This window comes from Telopea speciosissima, chromosome 9, assembly GCF_018873765.1.
Source record: "Telopea speciosissima isolate NSW1024214 ecotype Mountain lineage chromosome 9, Tspe_v1, whole genome shotgun sequence".
Taxonomy (NCBI): Eukaryota; Viridiplantae; Streptophyta; class Magnoliopsida; order Proteales; family Proteaceae; genus Telopea; species Telopea speciosissima.
Window position 1 is genome coordinate 16,013,543 of NC_057924.1, and position 27,187 is coordinate 16,040,729.

General features: G+C 39.0%; 1 protein-coding gene across 4 annotated transcripts in view; it reads right to left on the reverse strand.

The window, feature by feature from the left end:
• The window catches only part of LOC122640136 (phospholipid-transporting ATPase 2-like), a 113,717-nt gene that overhangs the window by 38,337 nt on the left and 48,193 nt on the right, over positions 1-27,187 (reverse strand). For all 4 annotated transcript variants that reach the window (XM_043833281.1, XM_043833279.1, XM_043833280.1 and 1 more), the window contains 8 exons: positions 25,504-25,601; positions 25,265-25,407; positions 17,466-17,562; positions 17,172-17,281; positions 16,893-17,057; positions 3,260-3,414; positions 3,082-3,162; positions 1,947-2,067 (listed from right to left, as the gene is read on the reverse strand). In XM_043833281.1, the coding sequence (XP_043689216.1) occupies positions 1,947-2,067; positions 3,082-3,162; positions 3,260-3,414; positions 16,893-17,057; positions 17,172-17,281; positions 17,466-17,562; positions 25,265-25,407; positions 25,504-25,601 (970 nt within the window). The remainder of the gene's footprint in view (positions 1-1,946; positions 2,068-3,081; positions 3,163-3,259; positions 3,415-16,892; positions 17,058-17,171; positions 17,282-17,465; positions 17,563-25,264; positions 25,408-25,503; positions 25,602-27,187) is intronic.

Genomic DNA, 27,187 nt, shown 5'->3' on the forward strand with positions numbered 1-27,187 from the left:
ACAACATATTAACGTGGCAATAACAACTGAAAAATAAAAAATGATTGATCATCTACAGGTGAACATTTATTGAAAGACGCAACTGGTACAATTTCACCGTATTGTACACTAGGGGATTGACAGCCCTATTCCAAAGCCGATGCATGGCCATGAGTTCACCTAGATGTCTCACTCCTCCTGTGTATCTCATGGAATCATTCTGAAAACTCCCTTATTTCTGTGACTTGTTTCTTCAATTTGTAGGCTGGATTTTGATTCGGTTTCACATGTCGCATCCCCCATGATCAAGTCACCACCTGTGCCATGTCTGGGTATTAACAGAAGAGGGAAGGGCAGAGTGGGGGGCTGGGGGCAGGAGGTGCTGTTAGGTTTTGGGGAGATAGAAGGGGAAGGGTGTGCTGCAGAATTAGCAGCGAAGAGGGGGAGGGGAGTCGGTGTCGGAGCCAGAGAGGAAAGGAAGAGGTAGAATCAGAGGGAGAAGATGCAGAGATTTCCCTACAAGATTCCATTAAAGGTGAATTTACAAAATTTATCCCTCCATTTTAATTCATCAAGACAATTTAAGAGGGTAAGTAAAATGTTAGTGAAAAGAATCCCTTCACTCTTCATAGTGACGAATAGAAGAACCCTTCTCCAAATATTTGCAATTATATTTACTTCACCAAGGATGTCAAACCAGGAAACATTGGCACCACTTATTTGCAATTATGTTTGTCTCCATTTCTAAAAGGGAGCTCCTCCGGTGTAGGGTGTCAATTACAGGCCTGCACCGGCAGAGCCGACCGGTACCGACCGATGAAAAACTGAGCCCGACATGACCGATTTAAAACATGCATAACATGCAGGGCTTAAAGCCCGCCCGATTATTAATAGGTCGTTCACGGTGCACAGTGAGAGCCCGACCGACCTGACCGTAACCTCTGTTTTAAGTGATTTTTTAATGATTACAATATTAAATTCCATTGTCATGATCACGTGAATGACAGAATGGAATATATTATTTTCCGGTTAAAACTTTTGGGAGTCCCATTCCTGATCAAACGTGTCACAGACATTGGCAACTTGATATGTTATCAGATTGATATATTTATATATTTAATGATTCCACCGAGAAGTCACAATCACAAAACTATAAAATATTAAACCTACTCCATCGCAAACCCCAATTTATTTCTCTTTTCCCTATAACCCTAACCCTTCATTTTTTTCGTTTTCACTCCACTGCGCCTCACCATCTACACTCTATATTAGAATGAAGATGAACCCTAGCTCCCTGCTCTCCTGCTCGTGGCTCCACACTGGCCTACTAGATGATGCCAACGGAATCTCTCTCTCTCTCTCTCTCTCTCTCTGTGACGACAACAAACTTCTTTGGTCGCTGCCTGCCACTCCTTCTAGACAATGGCAACAGAATCTCCTCTCTCTTTTGACGACAACAGAATCTGTTTGGTCGCTGCTTCCTGCTCCTGCTAGATTACGGCAACAGAAGCTCTCTCTCTCCTGCTAGATTCCGTCATATTTAGTTTCATGCTAATAAATTATTCCAAGAGTAGATTTTGGAGGACCAATTGTATTTTCTGCCATTTTACCTTTTCCAATCTCCATGAAATAAGCCTTGATCCAAGGTCAAGCAGTCTCTTTGCCTTCTATAGCCGACTCTGCAAGCAACTTTCGTTTTATTTGAAATTACTTGTAATGTTAATTATATGTTCTTCAGATTTGACTTCTTGATCCAAATTCCTCACAGAATGGATGCCCGATATTAAACGTGTTCATGCCTGACATATGCAGGCCCGATCCCATATTCGGTCGGTCACCGTGCAGATGATGGAAATGATGTGGCCCAATCAGGCCCGATCGAAACCGACCGGTTGACACCCCTACTCCAGTGGCAACTTTTGCCCAGAGAAGAAAAGATGAAATGGATGAATTAGTTTTGAATGTACCTGGCGAAATGAAATTGCACGAAAGCGCGATTTGTATGGCTGTGTTCTGCTTATCTCCAGTCAGCATCCAAAAGTTGATTCCTGCCTTCCTGAGTGTCTCAATTGTTTCCGGAACTCCCTCCTAGAAATAAAAATAGAAAAATAAAAAAACTTTTACAAACATAGCAGTGTCTACAGTGCTTTTTCTGACCAGAAACTAGGGGTGGCCATTCTCCATCCAACCAGCGAACTCAACCTGCTTCCAAAACACCCAGACCCAACCCAATAAATTGTGGGTCATAAATGGGTTCACCCATAATTCATTTAAATAAATGGGTTGGGTTTGGGTTCAACCCATATAAGATAAGCATTAATCACCGATTGAAACTCCTTATTTTCTCTCCCCAAGCTGTCTCTCTTCACCTCCCAACCTACAGCCCTATCCTGCTGATCTGCTCCCTGTGTCTCCCTTCCCTACCATCTTATCTGCCCTACTCTCCTTGTCTGACCTCATATGCCACCTTCTTTCCCCCTCCCCCTACCTTCCCTCTGTTTGCTCCTCTCTCTCTCACACACAGAAAGTAAAAATATTAATAATTTTATTCAATTATAATTAAGTAACATCAACCTGATCATGTAGATGACTTTTCAGGTCAGTACAACCCAATTAGAGAAGAATGTGGCAACAAAGTTGTATTCGTAATGAAGGTCAAATGAAATTGGTTTTTAAACAAATCGTGCTGGATTTGTCTGGATCGGGCCAAACCTGGTATGGCAAAATCTGTGTTGGATGTGAAATGCAATGAAAAACCTTTTAAAGTTAGTTTGGGTAGTTGGTTCAGATAAATGTGGATTGGGCCACCCACAGTAAGCTGGTGGTGGCAAGACGGTAATTGGCAAATATGCCCAAATTCTTATTAAACAGGTTACAAATGGGTTTGCATGTGTGTTGGATTGGATATGGGTTTAATTGTTAATGAACAAGTCATAAACAGGTTCGGTCATAAATTGGGTTAGGTTCGAGGGAAACCAATGTCCCAACCCGCCCATTGGCCACCCCTGCCAGAAACATCACCCCCATAAAATTATGCTTATCAATAGCGAAAATTGTATGTTAAATCATTCCATCAAATGACATAGTAGGAAATGAATTAACCTGTAGCCGGTCCTCAATTGCAGTAACCCCAAGGATTTCAAGGTTGTGCTCTAACCTTTGGCATACCTCAGCCAGTCGCCACTGCGATAGAAAATAGCAGAAGGGCATTTAGTGTACTATCATTAATTTGTCCACAAGTAGCCTAAATTGAAGGACCTCTACAATAATTATCCTTTACCTCCCTATCAACCAATGTAGTCTTTGCTTCTTTAAACATCAAAGACCATTCTTCATATTCATCTTCTTTTAACTCGCGCCAGGCCAAACACAATGTTCGCAGTCCAAATTGAGCATACTGCTCCACAGCTTCAACAAAAGCCCTTATTTGTTGCCCTGGAGTAAATATCTCAGCATTAGGTAATACCAAACACTGAACATGAGATAAATACTATGATAACTGTAACTAACAGGTTAGATGTTCACTTCCAATGTTCAAATCGAAATAACCAAGGGCATATATGAGAAGGTTTCTAAGAAAAAATGCAAATTGAATCAAGGACAAATATTAAGTAATAAGTAAGAATGTCAAACCAAAGTTACAGCAGAAATTGTCAAACAAAATATAGAACACCTATTTCTTTTTAAGCAATGTAAATTTATTAATGGAACGTAATGATCAGCTACGTGCAGCATACAACAAACATTGTAGTCCCATCCCCTTTGATGCGAAATAGCAGAGATTATGATCCCTCTAAACTCCAAAAGAATCAAGCACAAGCACAGACAGCTAAAATCCAATTCCATGAACATCTAATCAGAGCTGTGTTGGAAAATTCTCTTCTTCTCCAAAACCCCTTTTCTCCTATTCTAGGGCAAACCCTTGCCTAAAAACCTAAGATTTTGGTCCATCTTGGTTCTAAATCCTCTTCTCTACCTTCTTTACCCATTTTGTTCTTCAAAATCCCATTTCTCTTCACTTTCTAAAAACCCTAGCTTCTCACATGGCTCCTAAGCAAGATTTATCAAAGAAAAGGAAGACAACCTTGGCTGGAAAGAGTTCCTCTTCATACAACAGAGAACTCTTCATCTCCAAGGAGGCTTCTATCTATTGGCCGGTCTACACCAAGAAAAACATCATTCGAGAGCGTCATGTAAGCATATCTCAACTCAACAATCTTCTTGATTTTGAAATTGCAACTTTCTTTGAACTTTTGGGATGGGAAGCAATACTTATCATAGTTCTCCTCCCTTTCCCAAACTTGTTCAATATTTTTATTGCAACCTAAGGGATGAAGGAATGGAAGATGAGTATACCATCACTTCTTTGGTCAAGGGAGTCTCTATTTCTTTCAACGCTACTGAATTGGGAGAAAGCCTTGGAATTAGTTCTAGTGGTGAATGCAAGTATCTTCCCACCAAAACAAATTATGAAGACTTTATGAAATGAAGCAACAGTGTCTGGGTCAATTATGAAGAACTATTTGGGAGAAATCAAGGGAGTAAAAATGGTTCAATTGCATGACATCCCTCGTGTTATAAGCCTATCACCTCTTATAACATCTTACCACGTGCAGCACATAGGGATGCAATTATTCCTTTTTGTAAACAGCCTTGAGAACTGAATGCTTTAGTGATCAATATGGATCACCAAGCCCCTTTATTTATAATCATAGAGTTACAATAATCATACCAGAATTAGGAAAGCTACCCTTGCCTATTCAAGTTAGGAATACCCAAATAAGAATAGGCTAAGGGAGAACAAATATAGAAGAGGACAAAACTACCCCTATCAGGTAGAACTACTTATTCTAACACTCCCCCTCAAGTTGGAGCATAAATATCAAACATGCCCAAATTGACAAGAATAGGACAAAAAACTTTCCCACTTAATCCCTTAGTGAACACATCAGCTAGTTGGTTAGCAGACTGCACAAAAGAAACACAGACCAACCCTTCTTCCAACTTCTCTTTGATAAAGTACCTATCAACCTCCACATGCTTTGTACGATCATGCTGAACAGGATTGTGAGCAATGCTAATGGCAGCCTTATTGTCATAATACAACATCATGGGAAGACGGACAGGAACACCAAGATCTTGGAATAAGCCTTTGAGCCATAGCAATTCACAAATACCATGTGCCATAGCACGAAATTCTGCCTCGGCACTAGACCTTGCCACTACGTTCTGCTTTTTACTACGCCATGTAACAAGGTTTCCACCAACAAACGAGCAATAGCCAAAGATGGACTTCCTAACAGAGGATCCAGCCCAATCAGCATCAGTATATGCTTCGATACGAAGATGGCCATTCGGAGATAGAAGAATTCCTTTTCTAGGGGCTGACTTCAAGTAACGGAGAATTCGAAGAACATCCATGTGAGAAGAATGAGGATCATGCATGAACTGACTTACTATACTCACAACGACGGCTATATCTGGTCGTGTATGAGATAGATAAATAAGCTTTCCTACCAATCTTTGATAAGGACCTTTGTCAACAGGTTCACCCTCCTTTTCTTTAAGCCATGTAGTAGCTTCCATAGGTGTATCAGAAGGATGACACCCTAGCATTCTAGTCTCGGTCAGCAAATCTAGGTTGTACTTCCTTTGAGAAAGAACGATGCCCTTAGAAGATCGAGCAACTTCTATCCCTAGAAAGTACTTTAGGTTTCCCAGATATTTTATTTCAAATTCTTGGCCAAGGAAAGTCTTCAATTTGCTGATCTCATTATTATCATTCCTGGTGACCACAATGTCATCCACATAGACTATGAGAATGGTTATTTTTTCACCATTCCTTTTTATAAACTGGGTATGATCAGCATTACTCTGCTTATAACCCATAAAAACCATAGCCTTATGAAACCGTCCAAACCATGCACGGGGTGACTGCTTCAGCCCGTATAAAGCACGCTTCAATTTACACACTTTGCCTCTGGTTTTATCACATGAGAAACCCGGTGGAATATCCATATACACTTCCTCCTCAAGCTCTCCATGGAGGAAGGCATTCTTCACATCTAACTGCTGCAATTCCCATCCCAGATTTACTACACAAGATAGTAGTACTCTGATAGTGTTCAGCTTTGCAACTAGTGCAAAGGTCTCCTGATAGTCAATCCCATAAGTATGAGTAAATCCCTTTACCACCAATCGTGCTTTGCATCGATCCACAGTGCCATCTACCTTCTGTTTCACCACAAACACCCACTTACATCCAACTGGTTTCTTTCCTGGAGGAAGATCACAAGCTCCCTTGTATCATTCTTTTGTAAGGCTTTCATTTCTTCCATCATTGCTGCCTTCCACTTTCCATCTGTAAAAGCTTCTTGCCAATTTTGGGGAATACGAACAGAAGAAAGAGAAGAGACAAACATACGGAAGGATGGAGAAAGGGAATCATAAGAGACTACATGAGAAATAGGATGCCGAGTGCAAGCCCGAATACCATTGCGATGAGCAATAGGTAAGTCAGGAGAAGAAGGAGAAGAGATGTTACCTAGAGAACGATCTGGTTCCAGGGCCGGCAACTGGATTGGTACTGGTAGCTGCATGTTTTTGGAATGTCCCCTGTGGTAGGTTTTGAGATTAGAATCATTAATTTTCTTATGAAATTTCCTAATGGTTTGTTGGACTGGAGTCAACTCCCCCTGAAGGGGATTTTCAGCATCATCTAAGTTCTCCCCCTGGGGAAAATCCTCTTTGTCTTCAGTAGGAGGGAGGGGAGGAGCAGAAGGCTCAAGAGGGGTGTTAGAATCGAGTAGAATCCTGGGTTTTGAGATTGCAGCACTTTCAGCCATCAGAATAGGCTGAAAAGCAGGTCGAGTACTCCTCTGGTAGTGGGGAATATGCCCTCCAAAAAACAGCTGTCTGATGAGCCAATAACAAACCCTAATTTGATCAAAAATTAGGAAAACCTAGGTTTGGAGAAATCGCAGGTCTGGATTGGAATTGATTGTGATCCACTCCTGCAGTCTTCAAACAAAGAAGGTGTGCACCAAGTATAGCAGGAAAAAACCTTCAAAAAAAGGAAGAATCGATCTTCAATTGTAGTAAGAACTCAATCTTCAAGGTTGGAGAAGTTCTGCCGGCAGAATTAGGGCACACCAATGATCTTCAGTCTTTAATGAGGTGGTATGGAGGGCAGCATCTAAATCCTTAGCAGATTCACCTCATAGTTGCTGCCCTGAATGAGATAGAAGAGCTGAGATTGGTAGAGAAGACAAAGCTAGAAACCGTGGAGGGGAGGGAAAAAAACAAAAACCAAAAAACTGAGAAAGCTGTTTGTTAGATCAGAATTGGCTCTGATACCATGTAAACAGCCTTGAGAACTGAACGCTTTAGTGATCAATATGGATCACCAAGCTCCTTTATTTATAATCAAAGAGTTACAACAATCATACTAGAATTAGGAAAGCTACCCTTGCCTATTAATATTAGGAATACCCAAATAAGAATAGGCTAAGGGAGAACAAATATAAAAGAGGACAAAACTACCCCTATCGGATAGAACTACTTCTTTTAACACTTTTCAAGCTTTTCTTGTTTGGTGCATTACTAATACTCATCAAGTGAATCTACCATATATTATGATGAAAACCATGGAGGCTGCAGCGGTCCGAAACTCTAAAGGAGATCTTCCTTTTAGTCGGATATTGACTCAGATTTTTCACCATTTTGATGTGGACCTATCGAATGAAGTCCCTAATGATAAGCCATGTGACATCGATGCTTCTACACTCAAGAAGATGGGTTCCCAAGAAGATGGGTTCCCACTGGTACTGATCCTCTTCCCCGACAAGCGAGACGGAAACAAGCTACTATGGAGGATATCTTTGGTAGCGATGAAGACAGTGAGGACGAGGATGAGGATGATACTTATGTTCCACCAGCTTCATCTGACGCAGCATCTTCTGGTGATTTTATTTCTAGGACTGGATTTCATGCTTTTCAGCAACAACTTGATACTCGTCTGCAAGGATATGATGCTCACTTCACCACTCTGCATCATGACAACAAAGCTATCATAGACCAGCTTCACAAAATCTCTCCGCACCGTGGGATTACTGATCCCACTCCACCTCCTGCAGATCACTAGATATTTCTATTTCTGATTATGGACATGTAGCGAAAGTTTAAAACAATGTGTGTTTTGATTTGCTTTGGAACTGCTATCTTTTGCTACTCTATGCTTTGTTATGAACAAGAACTGTTTTGATTGCTCTCTTCATGGATTAAAGTATCGGTCTGTATCATATCGTATCGACCGATACGTATCGGTATCAGTCAATATCGCATCGATACTGACCAATACGTCTTTTTTTTTTAAAAAGAAAAGTATTGTATCGAGTGTATTGATATGTATCGACCGATATATGTCAATACGATACGGTCAATACGTATCGATACGTACTAATATTACCGTTTGTTTGGGTTTTTAAATGTATCGATATGTATTGGTCGATACATATTGATACGTATCGATACACATGCTTTTTCCACATTTTACACCAAACACAAACTAAATCTCAACTTTTTCTCCCTTCGGGTTGCGCCACAAAATATGTCAGGTCGGTTCAGATCCACATCACACTCGAATCCTTGGAATACAAGACATACTCAACACTTGGAGGGAAATGTAGGTTTTTTTCAAAAAACTTGATTTTTTACTTCAAATCTTGCATTTTAGTTCTGTTTTTTTTCCCTACGATTCAAGGAGAATAGGTGCAACTAACTATTAGATGCATGCTTTGTATACATTTGCAAAGACTTGAACTCAAATCCATCATTTATCACCCAAAACCAAAAATGGCTTCCTAAAGGGTCAGTACACAACATCATCCTAGTTGCCCTTATTCTTAAAGACCCTTACAGACATGAGTTTGATCCACCCCAGCATTCTTCATGGCAATAGAGTGACTCTGCATCTAAGAAATCTCATCTTTTATAACAATTTCAAAGTGTCGCACTTGTCTAATTATACGTTATTCACAAATCGTAGTGTATATGCATGATATATGACATATATTTCTTGTTTATATTGTTTTATGTGACCAAAAGTGTATTTCCATTTGTATTTTGATCATTTTCATGCGTTTCTGCCCCGATTGATATGTATCTCCGATACGATACGATACGATTACAATATGTCTCAAATTGCCCGGCCGATACGATCATGGTACCAAATTTCGCCAATATTTCGATGAATTTTGGAAATTTCGTTAAGGCCGAGACGAGATGTATAGCCGAAATGAAAAAGTAACAAAATTCGACGAAATTTCGTGACATTTCGGCATATTTCGGCCTATGACCGAAATATTGCCGAAATGTTACAAAAGGCCACTAAAAGGTCACGTGACCTGAGACTTAAAAATAGAATCTCGCAAGTCTTGGTCGATATCGACTGAGACCTGCGGAGACTCTCATTTGAGTCGTTTCTTCTTCTCTTTGGTTTTCTTCCACTCTCCAAGCATTGTTCTTCATCGTTTTCGACGGATTATCGCCGGAAATACGTCGGAGCCTCGTCCAAGCACATCCTCCAAGCATTTTTCATTATTTAAGGTAATTCTTTTTTCTCTAAAACTAATTTTTTTGAAAATAGTATGTTCAATACATGTTGGATGATGATGAAATATTTATATGTTAGACACCGGAGGCCGATCTACAACCTCACGATGTCGAAATTTTTTTTCCATATGTAATTTTTTTTTTAATTTTCTGGTTTTAAAAATTGATTTCCCTAGAACTAAAATAGGAAAAAATTAGGGGTAATATAACTTAGATGGGGATCAATTAAATATATGTTAGACACCAATGGCCGATCTACAGCTTCACAGTGCCGAAATTATTTTTTTGCCCATAAATAATTATTTTTATTTTTCAAAATTAAGAAAAATATTTAAAAAATAAAAAATAAAGAAATAAAAAAGGAAAAATATGAGTTTTAGGTTTGAAAAATCATGAAAAAATATGAAAGTAATTTCTACATATTTTGAAATGCATTAGATATATATTATGTTTAATAATTTTCGGTTTTGTTGTGTTAGGTCAACATTTATATTAAAATTATATATAAAAAATTATTTTTAATTATGAGAAAAATATTAAATAACTATACAATTGTTTTAGTATTCTAAAAGTCTCAATTGAAGTGCTTCTACATTAAGTTTTTAATTATTTGTTTTACTTACATTGCACTAAATAAGTATTATTATGTCGGATCGTAAAAGACAACGTGCGAAGGGCAAGCAAAAGGTAGGGGAAAGTAGTCAACAGAGGGAGAAGAGGGAGCAGAGAGAACAGACAGAACAGAGGCCAGCCAGCCAGCATAGGGGTGACATTGCATGGTTACATGGCACTCCAATTGATGGGGATAAGACAAAACCCCAATGTAACTATCGTCACATGCAGTTTTTGGGAGGTGGGTCCAGTAGACTTAAACACCATCTGACTGGAGGATCTAAAGATGTTGAAGGTTGCCATATGGCATCTGTGCAAGTAACTAGGGAGATTGGTGAGAGTTTGAGGGGAAAGAAGAAGAGGAAGGCTGACAAGCAAAGAATAAGAGAACAACTTGAGGATGCAGAGGAGTTTCATGGGAGGAGGAGGACAATACCATGATGATGATGACTCCTCTGATGATGATGATGATGAGCACATTGCAGTACCTAATGATATACAAACAACAGAGGAGGCTAGGGACTTTCGACGGACTTTTTCAAGGAGTAAAGATAGTTTTCAAGATGATCAGCAGAGACAAAGAGTAGGTGGTAGTGGAGGAGCTGGCACATCTGGAGGTTCTAGATCTTTCAATCTTTTTAAAAGATCACAAAGTGTGAAGGCAGCCCCAACACCTTTATCAATACCAGTACCACCATCAACATCAGATCCTAAACTACATAGGAAGAAAGGAAGCAGTCAACCAAGAATCAAAGGAGCATAGAAGGGGATGAAGGGGTTAGTTAGAGAGTCATTAGCTAAGTGGATGCTATATCATACCATCCTAGCAAACACTGCACAAGGCCCCCATTATGATACCATGATTGATACAATTACAGAGACTGGCCCAGGGTTCAAGGGCCCCACCCTATATGAGGTAATGAATGTTTATTTACCTCAACAAAAGTCTGAGATTGAAGAGTACATTGGGAGATGAGTATCTGGGAGACATATGGGGCGACTGTAATGGCAGATGGATGGACTGGGCCTATAAGAAAGTCCATCATCAATTTTATGGTTTATTGTGATGGGAGGACAATTTTCCTCAAATCTGTAGATGCATCTAAAGAGATAAAGGATGCAAAATACATTTACAGATTGTTAAAGGAAGTGGTTGAAAAAGATGTGGGAATTGAGAACGTTGTCTAGATTATAACGGACAATGGAAGCAACTTCAAGCTGGCCGGTGAGAAGATGATGAACAACAATAAATACCGGCTCTTCTGGACTCCTTGTACACCCCATTGCATTGATCTAATGCTAAAGGATATGGGAAAGTTAATGTTGGTGAAGACTGTGGTTGAAAGTGCAAGACAAGTCACCAACTTTGTATACAACCACTCCTTTGCACTCAACATATTAAGGGAAAAATGTGGGGGTGACTTGGTGAGGCCAGGCATCAAGATTTGCCACCAACTACATTGCCCTAAAAAGCATTGAGACAAAGAAGGCCGGGCTGAGAAGTATGTTTGCTTCTGAGGAGTGGTTTGGATGGAAGGGTTCTAATACTGCAAGTGGGAGGGAAGCACAAGCAACCATGTCATTTGAGGACTTCTGGACAAAACTAAGCAAAGTGGTGAAAGTTTTGGAGCCAGTAGTTAAAGTTTTACATATAACTGCCCCCGCTCTCAAAGGCCCTACCATGCCAGTCTTATATGTTGCAATGGACTTGATGAAAGATAGTGTCTACAGTGTGGCTCCTCGTAGTAGCAAGCACTTCTTGGATATCATCAATGCTCGCTGGAAGAATCAACTTATGCATCCACTGCACAAGGCTGGTGAGTAAATTTGTTTATGTAACTAATTCATAGTATTACTATTTACTAATTACATATGCATTTAACAATATCTTATTTCTATATGTCAAATTTCAGCATACTACTTGAACCCCAAATATCAATATAATAATAGGCTTAGGTTGGAAACTCAACTTATTGATGCTGTGAAATAAGTAGTGAAGAAGTTGGAGCCAGATGGTTAACTACAAGCTATTTGCAACACTAAGGTGAGTCTTAGAATTCATTTGGAATATAATTAGTAAGTAGTAATTACTAATTAGTAATAACTAATTACTAATTTTCCACATGGGTGTAGATGAAGATGCTTAGGGATGCATTAGGAAGTTTTGGAACCGATGTTGCAATACAAGGCAGAGCACACGGTGATGCTGGTACTCAATTCAATATCTACTTCTTTTAAGTTTTAAATTACATATGTATTGAAAATTGAAACTTGAAACAACATTTGACACACGTCTTGTTTTGTTGTAAACTTGTAATGCAACTGAATGGTAGGTGTTGTATGGGGAATCGGCTAAGAATTTAAGGAGAATAGCAATCAACATCCTTGCCCAAACATGTTCCGCATCTGGCTGTGAGAGGAACTGGAGTACCTTTGCGCTCATCCACTCCAAGAGGCGCAACAAATTGGGGTCCGAACGTCTATCTGACATGGTGTATGTGTACTACAACTTGAGGCTGAAACTGCAACACATACGCATGGGACATGAGGGACAAAGGGGCACTATAGACCTCGCCGACATCTTTCAAGTTGACTTAGACGATGAGGACCCTATTGTGGATTGTGTGAGGGATAGAGGTGAGCCGGTGTTGGATCAGGAGGGAGGTAGGCCCGACCCCATTATAGCTTCCGAGATTGGTGCTGATGTGGATGATTATATGGCTGACGAGGGTAAGAGACATGCACGGGAAGCATCACCCATACCATTCCAATCCACTGGTGGCAATGTCGCTGATGATGATGACTGGTCTAGGTCCTCAGGTAATGATAATGGTGGTGATGGTGGTGGTGATGAAGAATTTGATGGAATGCGAGAGCATTATATGGTAGGCGAGGATACAATGCTTGTAGACCCAGTCCGATTCATTGGAGAGACAATTTGATCATGCCACACAGGATACGGACCACGGTGCACGTGACCCCGCACCCGCACCCGCACCCGCACCCTCACAAGCTCCCATACAACCATACAGCAGGAAGCGCAGGAGTCGATAAACACAGTTACAAGCTGATTATATGAACATTGATGACTTATCTAGCTCTGTTGGCGGTTTGAGTATGGGTGATAGGGAGAGAGAATCGACTGGGCATTGGCGTGCCCCATCTTTTGACGCACATACCACTCCATTGTCATCGGATTATAGTCACAACCTCACGGTGGATATGGATATGGGCAGTTTAGTGGGGTAGGGGACTATGACTCCCAGTCCCAGTCCCAAGGACATATTGGATCATCTTTTGTGGATGACATCTTTGCATACCCTAGCTACCGACCTCACCAGCCATACATGTAGCCAGTACTAACGCCGCTTCCGCCGACATCCTATCATACTGGATCATCTTCTTCCCAGGCTGGACCGATTGGTAATCCTAACCCATATCCTAGGATAGGTTACCTACAGTATGTTGATGACTCCATTTACATGACAGTTGTGGATGACTAAACTCGTTTCTTCTCCAAAACTATACCGTGGTCCACATATGTCCTTCAAACAGAGAGCAATGGACGTCGACTCCAGCGGGCCATGAGTGGGGTTGATCCAGGAAGGCACAGCAACTATTATTAGCACTTGTGACTTGTGAGTCTTGTGAGTCTTACACTCTTGTAAGTTGTAAGTTGTGATTTGTGAACTTGTGAGTTATGACTTTGTGTATTGCCTATTATTAAAGTATTGAGTCATTGACTATTATGGAGTTTATGAGAATATGATTTATGAATTATGTTTTATGAGTTTTAATTACTTTGTTTAAATTTCTTTCATGTCTTTGACTGCCTAATCAATGTGTATTTAACTATTTATACATTAGGGTCAACGACTGTATACTGTCAATCAAGGGTGCAAGCCCAAAACACCACTTTGAGTTCAATTTTTTGCAATATGAAGGTTTAAATGTGTTTATTTAGGTTAAATAAGGGTGTCCATGCAGTATCAGGCCTAGATATGGCCAAAAACCCACTGAGATGGACTCCCGAAATATTGCAGAAAAAATGCAATATTTTGGCAAAATTTCGACATATTTCAGATATTTTGGATATCTCGGTAGGCCTGAGATACCGATATATTGCGAAATTTTATACCTTGGATATGATACCTGATACTGATACTTTATACCTTGTCCCTCTTACAATGCTGGCATGTATTTACGGGGAGCTCTCATGTGATATTTATGGTTTGAACATTTTGCCTGTGCTTCTCTTGTTTATTTATTTCTGGCATAAGTTCACTAACTCAGGGGGAGTTATTCTATATCCTTTGCTCTCTTTTTGCTGTTGACAAAAGGGGGAGAAGTATAGGATGATCTTTAATCATTTGGTTTCTAATGGTTCATTGTTCTAATTCTCATTTGGTAATTCATTTTTTTAGTAAAATCATATGTTTGCCATCATCAAAAAGGGGGAGATTGTAGGAAAATACTCTTCTCTCATCCTTTTCATATATATGTTTTGATGATAACAAACACATGAAGAATACTAATGCTTTGCCAAGTCACTAAAGCAAGAAGAGCTCACGAAAAGACTTGAAGAAATAGAAGAATCATGCAAGGAACGTGAAGGATCATAGAAGGACAATTGAAGGACTCGAAGGAATGAGTGTTGAAGATTACCTCTTGAAGAACCCAATACCAGCACTCTCAAAGCAAAGAACACTTGAAGATCTCTTGAAGATGTTCATGTGCACTTAGGAACACATAATGCATATTGTACTTGCATCTGCATACTATAAAGTCATATACATCTTCTAGAGACCTTAGGAGGCTTTTATAATCCCTCACTTGACCTTAGAATAGGTTGGAAAGACTTCGGAACGAAGTCCCAAAAGTCAGACAGTCAAAACAAGGCAGAGGAGTCTGCCGGTCGATCCACCGGTCGACCGGTACAATAGACCATTTTCGACCGGTGGAGGTAGAAGCTTGCAGGTTCGAACAGAAAGGCTAGGCCGGTCGACCAGACATTGACCGGCAGGTTCTATGCAGGCCATAATAGCTAGTTTTTTCCCAACAGTCATTCTCTGGTCAACCGGTTGGACAAAAATTTAGCCGTTGGAGCTAAAAAGAACATGTTTTTTAGAGCATTAAATGAGCTCTATAAATAGTGACAGTGTCAGACCTTTTCACTATCCACTATAGTCCACAAATTAGCTTTATTAAGAAGTGAAAAAAGTGATATTCAAAGTCTCCATCATTGTTGAAGTCATGAAGTTTCTTCCAAGATCATTCAAGGCTGACTTCAATGTTCAAGACCTTCACATTATTGAAGACTATATCCTTGAGAGAAGCTCTAAAGAAGGTCAACCATATTGCACTCATTTGCATATCATTCTTCACTTGCAAGGAGTACCTGTCACACTCCTTGCCTAGGTGATCCTTATCTTTCTTTATTATAATTGTTTTTGTTCTTGCTATTGAGTTGGGTTAACTTAGATGAGCAAGGTAGTTTTGCACTAGCCTAGACTGTACTTAGGATTGTGCAAAGGATTCTCTTATCCTCAAAAGATTTAGGATCCTCTTATCCTGGTAAAAAGAGTTGTAAAGGTTTTCCCCACCTATTATATTGAAAGGGAAAACTAGTGGAATTCTCTCAAAGTTGAGAGGAGTGGATGTAGACTCTTGGAGTCGAACCACTACAAAATCTTGTGTCTCTCTCTTTTGTGCACATTTTACATTTATATTGCTTTACTTCGATTAATTCAAGCATAATCGAAAGACTTTTAAAAAGGAACGTACTCCACTAGTGAATAGTGATAACCTATTAACACCCCCCCTCTAGGTTATCCCACAAGCTGCATTTATCCTAGAAGATTATTTTCCGCTCTTCCCATATTGCAACAAAATGAAAGTTTGAAGAATATAAGATTTCTTCAGTTCCTGCTGAAAGCAAGAGAATGAGTCTGCAGTTTTGCAGTTAAAAACTTTAAAATAATCAAAAACATGTGAAGACCAAAATCTATAATGAAAAATAAATTAAATGTTGAAATTTACAACAGAAACCTCTAAGTCAAAGAACATTATATAAGCAAATTCATACAATTTTACCAAATTCAATGAGAAAAATTAGATCTTTCTCCACTTCAGCCTGAAACACTTAAATGTAAATGACTACATGAAACTAATGGATCATTGATCATAAGCATAATATTTTTATTCTGAAGCCTGATAGTGATGAATCAGGTCATACAAGGAGCTAGTTTTGAGCATCAACATAGTTTCTAACCATTAGAGCACAGAATGGGAACTCAGCCAAGTCACACAGTTGGACAGACATTATTGAATTATTTCAGATGAATATTTGTGCACCGATTTTCTACCATAAAATGTTCATACTAGATTAATATAGATCCCCAGCACTCCCTTCAGGCATTTGCACCTAACATACATGGAGAAGTACAGATAAGAATTACAAAAACAGATGCCTCAACTAGTCAACCCTCACTTCCATGGCATGAAAGAAAATAGAGTAACGTCTCTTGTAAATACACAACAGCAAACAAGTACAATTCAGTAGCCGGAAAGAGGAGCCTTCATATATATAAACATCACAAGTATCCTAACAGAAATTTGTACTCTCATGTTGCAAGTATGAAGTTGTGAACCATGAAGAGTATTCTATAGGCACATTACATGATATTTACCTGAACATGCATAAGGAAAAATTGCCTCATCTGCTCCTTTCGACAACAGGATAATCTTCCCGTTCTGGAAATCTTTTACCACCAGTGACATTCTTTTCCGATCAGAAGTGAACTCCAGAGTATCTAGTACTTCATATTGAATGACCACGCCATTTAAATTGATTTCTGCAGATCATTAAAGTAGAAGAAACATGCTTATCATCTCCAATGTCACAGAGTTGCTACAATTATAATACAAGTATGCAAAAAGAAGAAATGGTACCAGGAGATGCCTCGTACCAAGAATATTCCCACTCTTATTGACAAGAGCCATATGCAAATGCGCAGCAGCATGAACAAGAGCATCCTCATCCTGGGATTGCGCCTTATAGGTGATTGCTCCACTTTTGCTACAGAGATTACGTGGATAAGTAATAAAGATATGGAAAGGGAACGAACCAACTGCCAATACATTGGTGGTGACATACTGAGACCTTGAGCTAGAGAATCCCATTTCAGCTTATTTCCAAAACTTGGAAGTTCATAAAGAAAAAAGAGGGGGGTGGGGGTGAGGTGGCAAGATATCAAAATCACCTTTTTATAGGTATTACTGTATTGCATATCGCCATAACCATGAGGAATCGGATAACATCAGGAGAGTTACTAGCAACAGCATTGAGCAGCACTGGGTCTGCAGATTAAGAAAATAAAATTATAAATCAGATGCAATAAATCTTTTTGAACAACTATGGATATTCCTTAAGAATCAGAAGAAGGTAACTCTATTGTGGATATCAAAAAACAGAAGCATGAACGGGAAAAGAGCTTAAATATGTAAAATATATGCAATCTCACAGCTAACAAATAGAGAAACTTCTCTTGCAGGGAATAGCGAGAGAAATTTTAGTATCATGCATGCCAACAAGGTATAACTGCCAATATAACAAGTATGCGAAGTTGAAGGGACATATTTGACATCAGGAAAGGAAAAGAAAAACTGTTTTATAACATTTGTAAAAACCTGATTTTTACTAATTTATTAAGCCCAAAATTGCTACAAGATAATACTTTTAAAGCAGGTCCAGACATTGGAATGTTCTAGTCTGGTATTCGGCAGGACGGTCTGAACATCCAGCCCAATCATCCCAATGATCTGATGGGTTCAAACATGAGATGTCATAACTTTAGATATATGAAGTATAAAGTTTGTCCTTAATCTCGTATAGCACAAGGGGCACAGTTGTGCTGATGAAGGCTTTGCCTTGACATTGAATCTCCCTCCACACTATACTATCATATAAAACTTTTGTATGAAACATGTTTATAACCATCCCCATGGCACGGTAGTCTGTCAAGTGTCAACAATTAATTGGTTTACAAAGGACCTCTGTTCTGAGGGTGATACATGTTTATAACTGGTAGACAACAGTCTGACAACCCAATCCAATGCCCCATGAAAAGATGGACCAAAATGGGGCATGGAAAATTTGGGTAGACTGCCCCATCCTTCTCTTCTTTTTTTTTCGAGTGAATAAATAATTCTTTTTTTTTTCTGATAGATAGGCCCCAAGGATATTTGAACTCATTACCTCTTAATGGTGAATAAATAATTCATTACCAAAAGGAGAGAAGAAAGAGGGAGCCCCAGAAAAGAGGGAAAAAGAACAAACTTTACAAGGGAGACAAACTGAAGAAAAATCAAGCCCAACCCTCAGATAGAGGGGCCTGAAGCAAGGTGATGCAGGAGCTGTTCCATGGGCCGGGCCGAACCCGTTTTGAGAACCCATATGAAGACGAACCGGATCCAATTAAGTTTTGGGTTTAGTAGGATATTTTTGTTTTATTAGTTGGGTTTATCTGAAACTGGGTCGATTGAGTTTGAGTCCTTAATAATTTTCTTTCATTTCTATTGATAGAGTTTTAGATGGGATTTTATTTCAGTTATCAATCTTAGTTAGGAGTCTTTATTTATTTAAATACAAGGTTGTAACCAGCAGTGTCAGATTGGATGAATTGATTGGATTAAATTGTTTATGATGCCGGTTTGTACATAGCAATAGTCGTGTGACCTTCTTCTCCCCTCCCCTGATATCACATCTCTCTCTCATCTTCACTTCCAGCAACCATTCTCTATTCTTCTTCTTCCCCTTCTCTTCTTTATTTCTGTTTTATTTAACCAATGCTGCTACTCTGTTTCTGGGCAACACTTTCAGCCCTATATTGCTGGTTCGATCTGCTTGGAGCATCACTTTTTCGATTTTAGAATTTGAAAGTTACATCCCTACCTTTAGGAGATCCTACCCTGCTGCTTCAGTCCCAAAGGGTTTCTCTGTGGAGAGTTTCATACCCGTAACCAAACCCAAGACAGAAACTACTGCCTGGGATTACTTATTGAGCTTGGGTTGTCTTTTTTCCTCTGATTGAACCATTGAAGGTTAGCATTCAGAAGGGATCATCATTACCGACATCTCCCTTCAGTTTCTGGTCCATCGAAGCCTGCCCGAGAGAACTCTTCCGCCATTACTCCTCTTTCCCTTTCCGCTGTTCTGTTTCCAGAGGTAGGACTGTAGGAGACGACCTCTCCAACCCCCCTTCCTTCGATTCTTCTTTCTTTTACTTTATTTGCTCCTGTTGGAATATGTATTCCAGAATACCATGGGGGTATTCTGGTCCTTTTGGGGTTAGTTTATTTATTATGTTATTAGGTACAGTCGGCTATGTGGGTTTTAGTCCCACATCGCCTAGTTTAGTCTCTTTGTAATTTCCAATAGAGGGGCTTACCTATCAATTAATTAATTCAAGTATTTACAACTTCCATCGTCTCTTCTCTCTTTTCTTCTCTCTAAAGTTACTGGTTACAGGTCCTAGGTTTGCTACATGGTATCAGAGCTGTTGTAACCAGTGATTGATTCTCTTCTGGTTTGCAGTTTTGAGAGTCGTTTCAAAGTTCTCCAATTTTATGGAGAAACCCTAGTTCATAGAAAACAAAAAAAAAGAACTAGGGTTTCCTGCCCATTTAATCTTTATCGATTTTTTAAAAATCTTCCACCGACGTTTGTTGGTCTTTACGGGTTCACGCTGAAGATTTATTTAGTGGATATTTCCATAGTTGTCATGGCGTCGCCATGGCGCCGCCATGGCGTCCTGGCGTTGGGAGAGGGGGCATATCGAGCTACGCCATGGTGGATGTCAATATATCGTTCGATATGGCTTCCATGGCGACGCCATGGCGTCGCCATGGACGCCATACCACGATATGTTGGCATATCGGTCGATATTTGTACATATAAAAGTTAGATTAAAATTTTTTTTTAAACCATTTAATAGCTTAGATGCTTTGCTCCAAATCACATACACTAAAGAAAGACTATTGCTATCAAGCTTGACAACAAGTTAGCCTATCATTTGATTTTTACTATTGCTTTCAATTATTTGATAGGTTAATCTATATTTTCAATTTTTCATACTTTCATATACACTAATGGATATTAGTTACACTTTCATGAATTAAACCATAGTGGCATAGTATATTAGTAGTAGTGTAGTACACTTTCATGTTGATTTTTGATGTTATAGGACATATATTATAGCATACTAAATGACATTAAAAATACAGAAAATAAAAAATTAAACATGGTCGACATGCTCGCCATGGCAACGCCATGGCGGGCGACATGTCGATATATCGACGTGACACCCTTCCACCGACTTGGATCGCCGTGACGCCGTGACAACTATGGATATTTCTGGAATCCTTTCTGGTATCGCTACTGCTATCGTTTCTGGTTTTCTAGAGTCGATTGGATTCCTGGTATGATGGCTGGATCTGGAGGTGTTTACAAATAGGATTTCGGCCTGGTTATCCCCTTGGTTTTCGCCGGATTTCCCTCCAGTTTTTTGAAAGTGGGTTGGTATAAACCCTCTTCTCTCATGCTATTTTTCTGCCATTGATCGAGTTTGGGGCAGAAGACAACACTGCAGGTGGTGTGGAATTATTTTTCTCCTTATGCGATTCAGCAGATTTGTGATATTATTGCCCTGGTTTGCTGCTGTGCAATCGAACTCTGGTTTCCTGCTGTGCAATTTCCGTCTGGTTGAAGAATCCTGCTGTTGATTTCTGATATTTGTGGAATCAAATTCTGCTTTGATTGCTGCTGTCGATTTGTTTCTGTTTCCCTGTTTTCGATTGCTAGTCTGCGAAGGAAGAAGATCCATCGCTGGTTTTGTGAGGAATCTGCTTCTCTTTTCTCGCAAAGGGGGTGCTGATTGCGTGAAGAGAAGATCCGATACTTCAGAATGGGTTTCCTTTTATGAGTTGGTATCGATTTGAACTACCAGAGCCTTCTGAAGTGATATTGGTATGATCGATTCCCAGGTTTTGCCTCTGGTTCAAGCTGAAGGTGGGAGACCACTGCAATTCTTCGATTTTCAGGTTTTTTATTATGAATGGATTTCTTTTTGAGTTGGTTTTCCTGCCATTTGTTTGCTTTGCTGGTTCCGTGACTGTCAAGGAGAAGAAGACAGTCACGTTACCTTCTTGTCTCCTTATGTCCATATCCTTTTAAAGTTAGTTTTCCTCTTTAGCCCCTCACTTCTTAACTTAATCTCCTTATGTCCATATTTTACCATGCCTTCCAAGTATGTCCCCCATCTATAAATATTAACTCCCTCTATGTCCTTTGCTTTTATATATCACATGATCCATTACTTTTTTATTTACCAAGGGCCCCTTGCAAAATTCTGGTTATTTACGGAACTGCCATTACTTTTTAATACATTCCCCTATTTGACTACCCAATTGACCCTTGAAAATTCTGGTTTACTACCAGTTTGCCCTTTGGTTTGGATTGCATTTAAAAGTGGATTTCCACCAAATTACAGCCATGCCATCCTTTTTTCCAACACCATTCCCTTTCAATAATTCTAATTCCCTTCATATCCCATACCTTTGGTATTTACCCATAACACCTTTGGAAACTTCAAGTAAATTACAATTTTGCCATTTCTTCCTTTTTACTTACCCATAGCACCTTTGGAGAATTTTGGAAGTTTATACTTTTGCACTATCTCTTACATCATCTCCGTTATTTGTCCACGTGTACTACTACACGTGAGGAGATTATGTACAATACACTCGAGACATTGCAAAACGTAGAACTTGCGGGAACATTGGTGCAAAACATAGATGATCAGTTTTCTCCACCATTGCCATTGGGTATCCTTCGTTATTGGGTTAAGTTTGCCGTAGAGGGGAGATTGAAGTATTGAAGAGTATTGAAGATATTTGGTTGTTGCCTATTTGAGGACTTTCGGTTGGTTGATCTTGCTGATTCAGTTTGTTTTTTTGCTCTTTGCTCTAGTTATTTAACTTCAAGATTTTATGTCACTATGACAACGAGATTCATCTTGGATAGCTATTGAAGATCGTTGAAAGCTGCCTTTTTGGAAGACATTCCAGTCCGGTTTCTTGATCATGTCTGTCCAGGTTTTGAAGATCTATTATTGATCTTGAAGGTTTATTTGGGAGCTACATTCATCTGTCAAAGCTGGATTCGCTACAACTTAGTTTTTCCCATTTTGTTCAAGTTGGGCATTAGTACCTTGTATGCGCCAACTCGAGGGGAGTGTTAGCATTATTAGGAGTTCTTTTTTTCTTTAGTTCATTGGATCTTCTTTCTTTACTTATTTGTATAATCCAGCTTGAGGGGAGTGTTGGAATATGTAATCCGAATACCGTGGGGTATTACGGTCCTTTGGGGTTAGTTTATTTATTATGTTATTAGTACGATCGGCTATGTGGGTTTTAGTCCCACATCGCCTAGTTTAATCTCTTTGTAATTTCCCTCTATTATAAATAGAGGGGCTTACCTATCAATTAATTAATTCAAGTATTTACAACTTCCATCGTCTATTCTCTCTTTTCTTCTCTCTAAAGTTACTGGTTACAGGTCCTAGGTTTTCTACAGCTCCATTTTCCAATTTTACTCTCCCATATTGTCATTAACCCCTTCTATCCTTTAATTTGTTTTGCTGGATGCCCCTACACAATAAATGATAATTCCTTTTATGTCCTTTCTTCTTGGCCTTCCTAATTAAGCCTCTGAAATTCTGGTTATTACACCTTTTCCATTTTGTTCAATTGTTGAGCCGTGTGATAATCGGGTGGGTCCACAAGCAACCCAATAAGGGTTACTCCAACCGGATTTGCATTACAAGGAGAGGAGAACCCAGGAGACAACAATGAGCTTGCTCCTTGGGGTGTCAACACTAGTACAGGAGGCTATAGAGACCTTACTACGAACATCAAAGTCTATAGAGTCCCAAATCTGCTGGAGGGATCTAGAGCTTTGGGTCCATTTTCTGGGATTGTGCTTGATGCAGTATCACTTGACTGGTTGGACCAGCATGATAGGCTTTGGAGACCCAAACCCAGACAGAACTAGTCCAACCCAAGATTTTGGTCCTACATGGGTTGGAAGTAGTTTATTTATTTATTAGTTTATCTATTTAAATCTTTTGTTTAACAAATATAAAACTATTTACTTAAATGATATTTGGCATAAATAAGTGTTTGCCCTGGTTTCCAGACAATGTCCAAGAACAATATACACTATCAAACTTGGGTAAAAAACCACAAGTACCATTTGAGTGTTTTTGTGAAAATAGTTCATGCATTGTGTTTAGAATGTCAGAAATAAGCTGTATACAAAAAAATCAGATAAAAAAAACATTTTTGGGCCTCGAAACCATCAACTCAAGCTGGCAGGAAAAAATCACAGGTTTGACCAGGTTTCTAAAAAAATATTTTCATTCATACCGATTTTGACAGCATTCAGGCATACTAAATTAGGACCGGAACACAAGTCCTTCAATATAAATCAGATTTAAGTAATCTTGGAATTGTTGGAAAGCTTTCCAGCAAATCCAAGATTGCTTAAATCTGATTTATATTGTAGGACTTATGTTCTGGTCAAACTTAATTTGGTGTGCGTGAATGCTGTTTAAAATCGCTCTGAATGAAAATATTTTTTTAGACATCAAAACAAAATAATATTTTACCGCACTTTTGGTTTTTAGCAATGTTTTACCATATTAAGATTTATGAAATTTTTAGATTTGAGAAAAACCTCAACATTAGAAAGTTGAAAATTTCACCTACTACCGAAAATCCAATTTTTGTTCTTCAACTGGGGGTTGACTTTTTATCCTTTTGGAATTTGATTTTTTAACCATTTTATTGGATTCAAATAGAGGGTATTTGCTTATTTATGAAGTAATACTTAAATGATATTAGGCATAAATAAGTGTCTAGCCTGGTGTCTGACATAAATAAGTGCTTGTCTTGGTTTCCCCAAGTTTCGATGGGGATAAGTGACACTTATACAGGTATTCAGGTCGAAACATATCGAAATAGGTCGAAACCAACCGAAACCATGAACTTTTAAAACTCCCTGCTTAATTCGTCTTGGTTTCTTGTGAAACCGAGATCTCTTTCCATGTTTTGTACTGTTTTAGCAAGACGGTACAAAAGTACCGAAAACTCGTCAAAATTTCAGCCGAGTTTTTCAAAACAATGTAGATTTGAGATCTCGTAAGAGATCTTGTCTTGACCAGGTCGAGATTCTTGAGTTTTCCGAGATCTCGGCGAGTGATTTTGACACAAGCAAATCCATCATATCCTAATGAGGTTAGAAAATTAAAATAGGCTAAATTTTCTCTCTCCTGCTTTGTTTTCCTTTTATTTTTCTTGTAAGAAAATTAGAACAGGCCTAAATTTTCTCTCCTGCTTTGTTTTTTCTTTTATTTCTGTTAACTATGGTACCGAGGGGTACAATTTCAGTTAAATTAGGTTTAATCGATAGGGGGAGATTTTCCCTCTATTCGAGTGTTAGCGGTTTGGTTTCCTAGTAGGTCTAGGATTAGTAAGTTGTTTATTTTAATTCTGTTTCTATTGTTTCTGATTTCTTCTATTAGAAGGAGTCTTATCTTTGTGTACTTTCAAAACTATAAATAAAGTGTTGGGGGCAACTGCTAGGATCGATTATTCTTCTCTAGCCAGTTCCCCTTTCATCCATTCTCTCCTCTTCTAGTTACTGGTTTTATTGTTCAAACACTGTCACAATTTCTATTACACCTTTGAGGCATGATGGCACAATTTCTACAACAGTGACCATCTTAATCTTATAAAGCTGTACATCTTACTACAATAATATTTTATACAACTGATTCTAGTTTCCACAACCTTAAACATGAAAAATTCAAAAGAGTTGTACACACACAGTATTCAAGTACAATAAGAAGTAAAGGAGCAACAGGAGAGATCAATAACCAATTCCATTAGTTCAACATATAAAGACAAAACGCTACCAAAAAAAGAACATATAAAGACAAACCTTTCAAGGCGTCGCCACTTTCATTTCCATAGAAGATACCATTAATACAACATCTTCTAAAGATCATTTTATTCTCAGTAAGGGTCCCAGTTTTATCAGTTAAAATGTACTCAACTTGTCCCAGATCCTCACTTATTGCTGTGCTGCAAAGAACAACAAACACATCATACCACAAGAAACACAACAGAACATGATGTTGATTTATCCTAAAATTCATGGTTGGGATTTGAATTTCTTACTTTGTTGCATGGGATGGAGTGCTAGTTTCGTGGTCATACATTGCCTGGTCCCAATCAATAAACTTCGCATACAAACTCTTGACAAGGTCTAGAGACACCTGCCACCAATAGTTATTATAATCTATAAAAACCGAGAAGAAAACTACTTCTATTAATCCAAAAAATGGTTACAAGACTATGTAGATGGAAATGAAGGTTTCTCAATTGTTAGCGACAGTTAACTGGGTGACTGTAAAATACCAATAGAAATGCACTTCCTATGCATGCTATCCACTCATCAATGGTTGCCTATCTCAGTTGTATCTGTATAGTCCACAAGGTGGAAGCCAACATTCAACTTATAAAATTCATAACTCGAGGAACCTTTATATGCTGTGTCCAACAGGTAGGGAAATTGTAAGTATATATACTATAGTTCATAGATGGTGCTGTAAGAAACTGTCTGGTAGTAAGCCTGTTAGAAGCATGGTACTAAATCTCGTTTCGTTTCGGTGTTTCGGTCTGACCGAAATTTCCGAGATACCGAAATTTCGTCGAAATATGGTATTTTTCTGTGGGTGTAAAATGCCAAAATGACCGAGATTTCCGAAATTTCCGAAATATTGCACGTGACACTTTTAGTGATTTTTTCAATATCTCGCGATATATCGTGAGTCCACAATATTTCGTCGATATCTCACAAGATATCGTCGAAATATGGTATTTTTCCATTTCGGATTGGTATCGTATCTTGGACGGCTCGAGATATACAAAATTTGGCGAAATTTCATGATTTTGAACTATGGTTAGAAGTGCGTCTTCAAATCATTGCACAAGGGATGGTCTAAAGCAAGGCAAAGAGGTGTTAATCAAGCTTTAAAAGTCAGCAATAAGTTTGGCTTCACTTTCCGGGTTATGAAAATTATGCAAGAAGGGTCCTCACATGGATTGAGCTGAACGATAGGTAAGGGGACTTAAGTCCTACTGACAGTTGTACCAGTGAAGGTAGAATGGGTCTCTTCTTGCATTGATTTCAATATTCCATCCAAAGATTGGGCAAGGGATGAAGTCCACAAATCAGTTTGGAGATCCTGAGTGATGTTATAACTACTTCTTTCCCTTTTGATGTTAGTTTCGGAAGCTTAGGTTTCCTATCAGGTGGGAATTGCAGCTTTGGGGGGTTGGAGTATAGGGGCAGGTTTTACTTGCTTGCTGGAGATAAAAGGGTTTTATGTTGATTGTCTGGTTGTGCATGGCAGTAGGTGGGAAGTTTTGGCCGTTGGGCTAGTTTCTAGGTATTATTTTGTTCCCAACTTGAAAATTACTATTGAAATGGTCCCACGTACTTTTTCCATCACTTCACTTTATGCCTTATTTTTGTCGCAGTGGAGAGTTTCAAAATTTCCTGTTCTTGACGCAGAGAAGGGCCTGAATAACTATTTCTGCAGGAAGAAAAGGCCTGCAGCCACAGCTTAACTCGGCTAGCAGTCCAGCCCATGTGTGGGCTTATTTCAGGCCCATCTGGGGCTTAGTTATATAATTAATTATTTGCTGATTTGCTTTCCTAGTAAATAGGATTTATTTCAGTTATATTTGTAGTTAACCGCAGAGTTATGTCATAGTTTAAGTAGGAATCATGTTTCCTATTCCAAATAGGGGTTGCTAACTTTGTTCTATTTAAGCATTGTAAGAGCCAAGGCTCAGG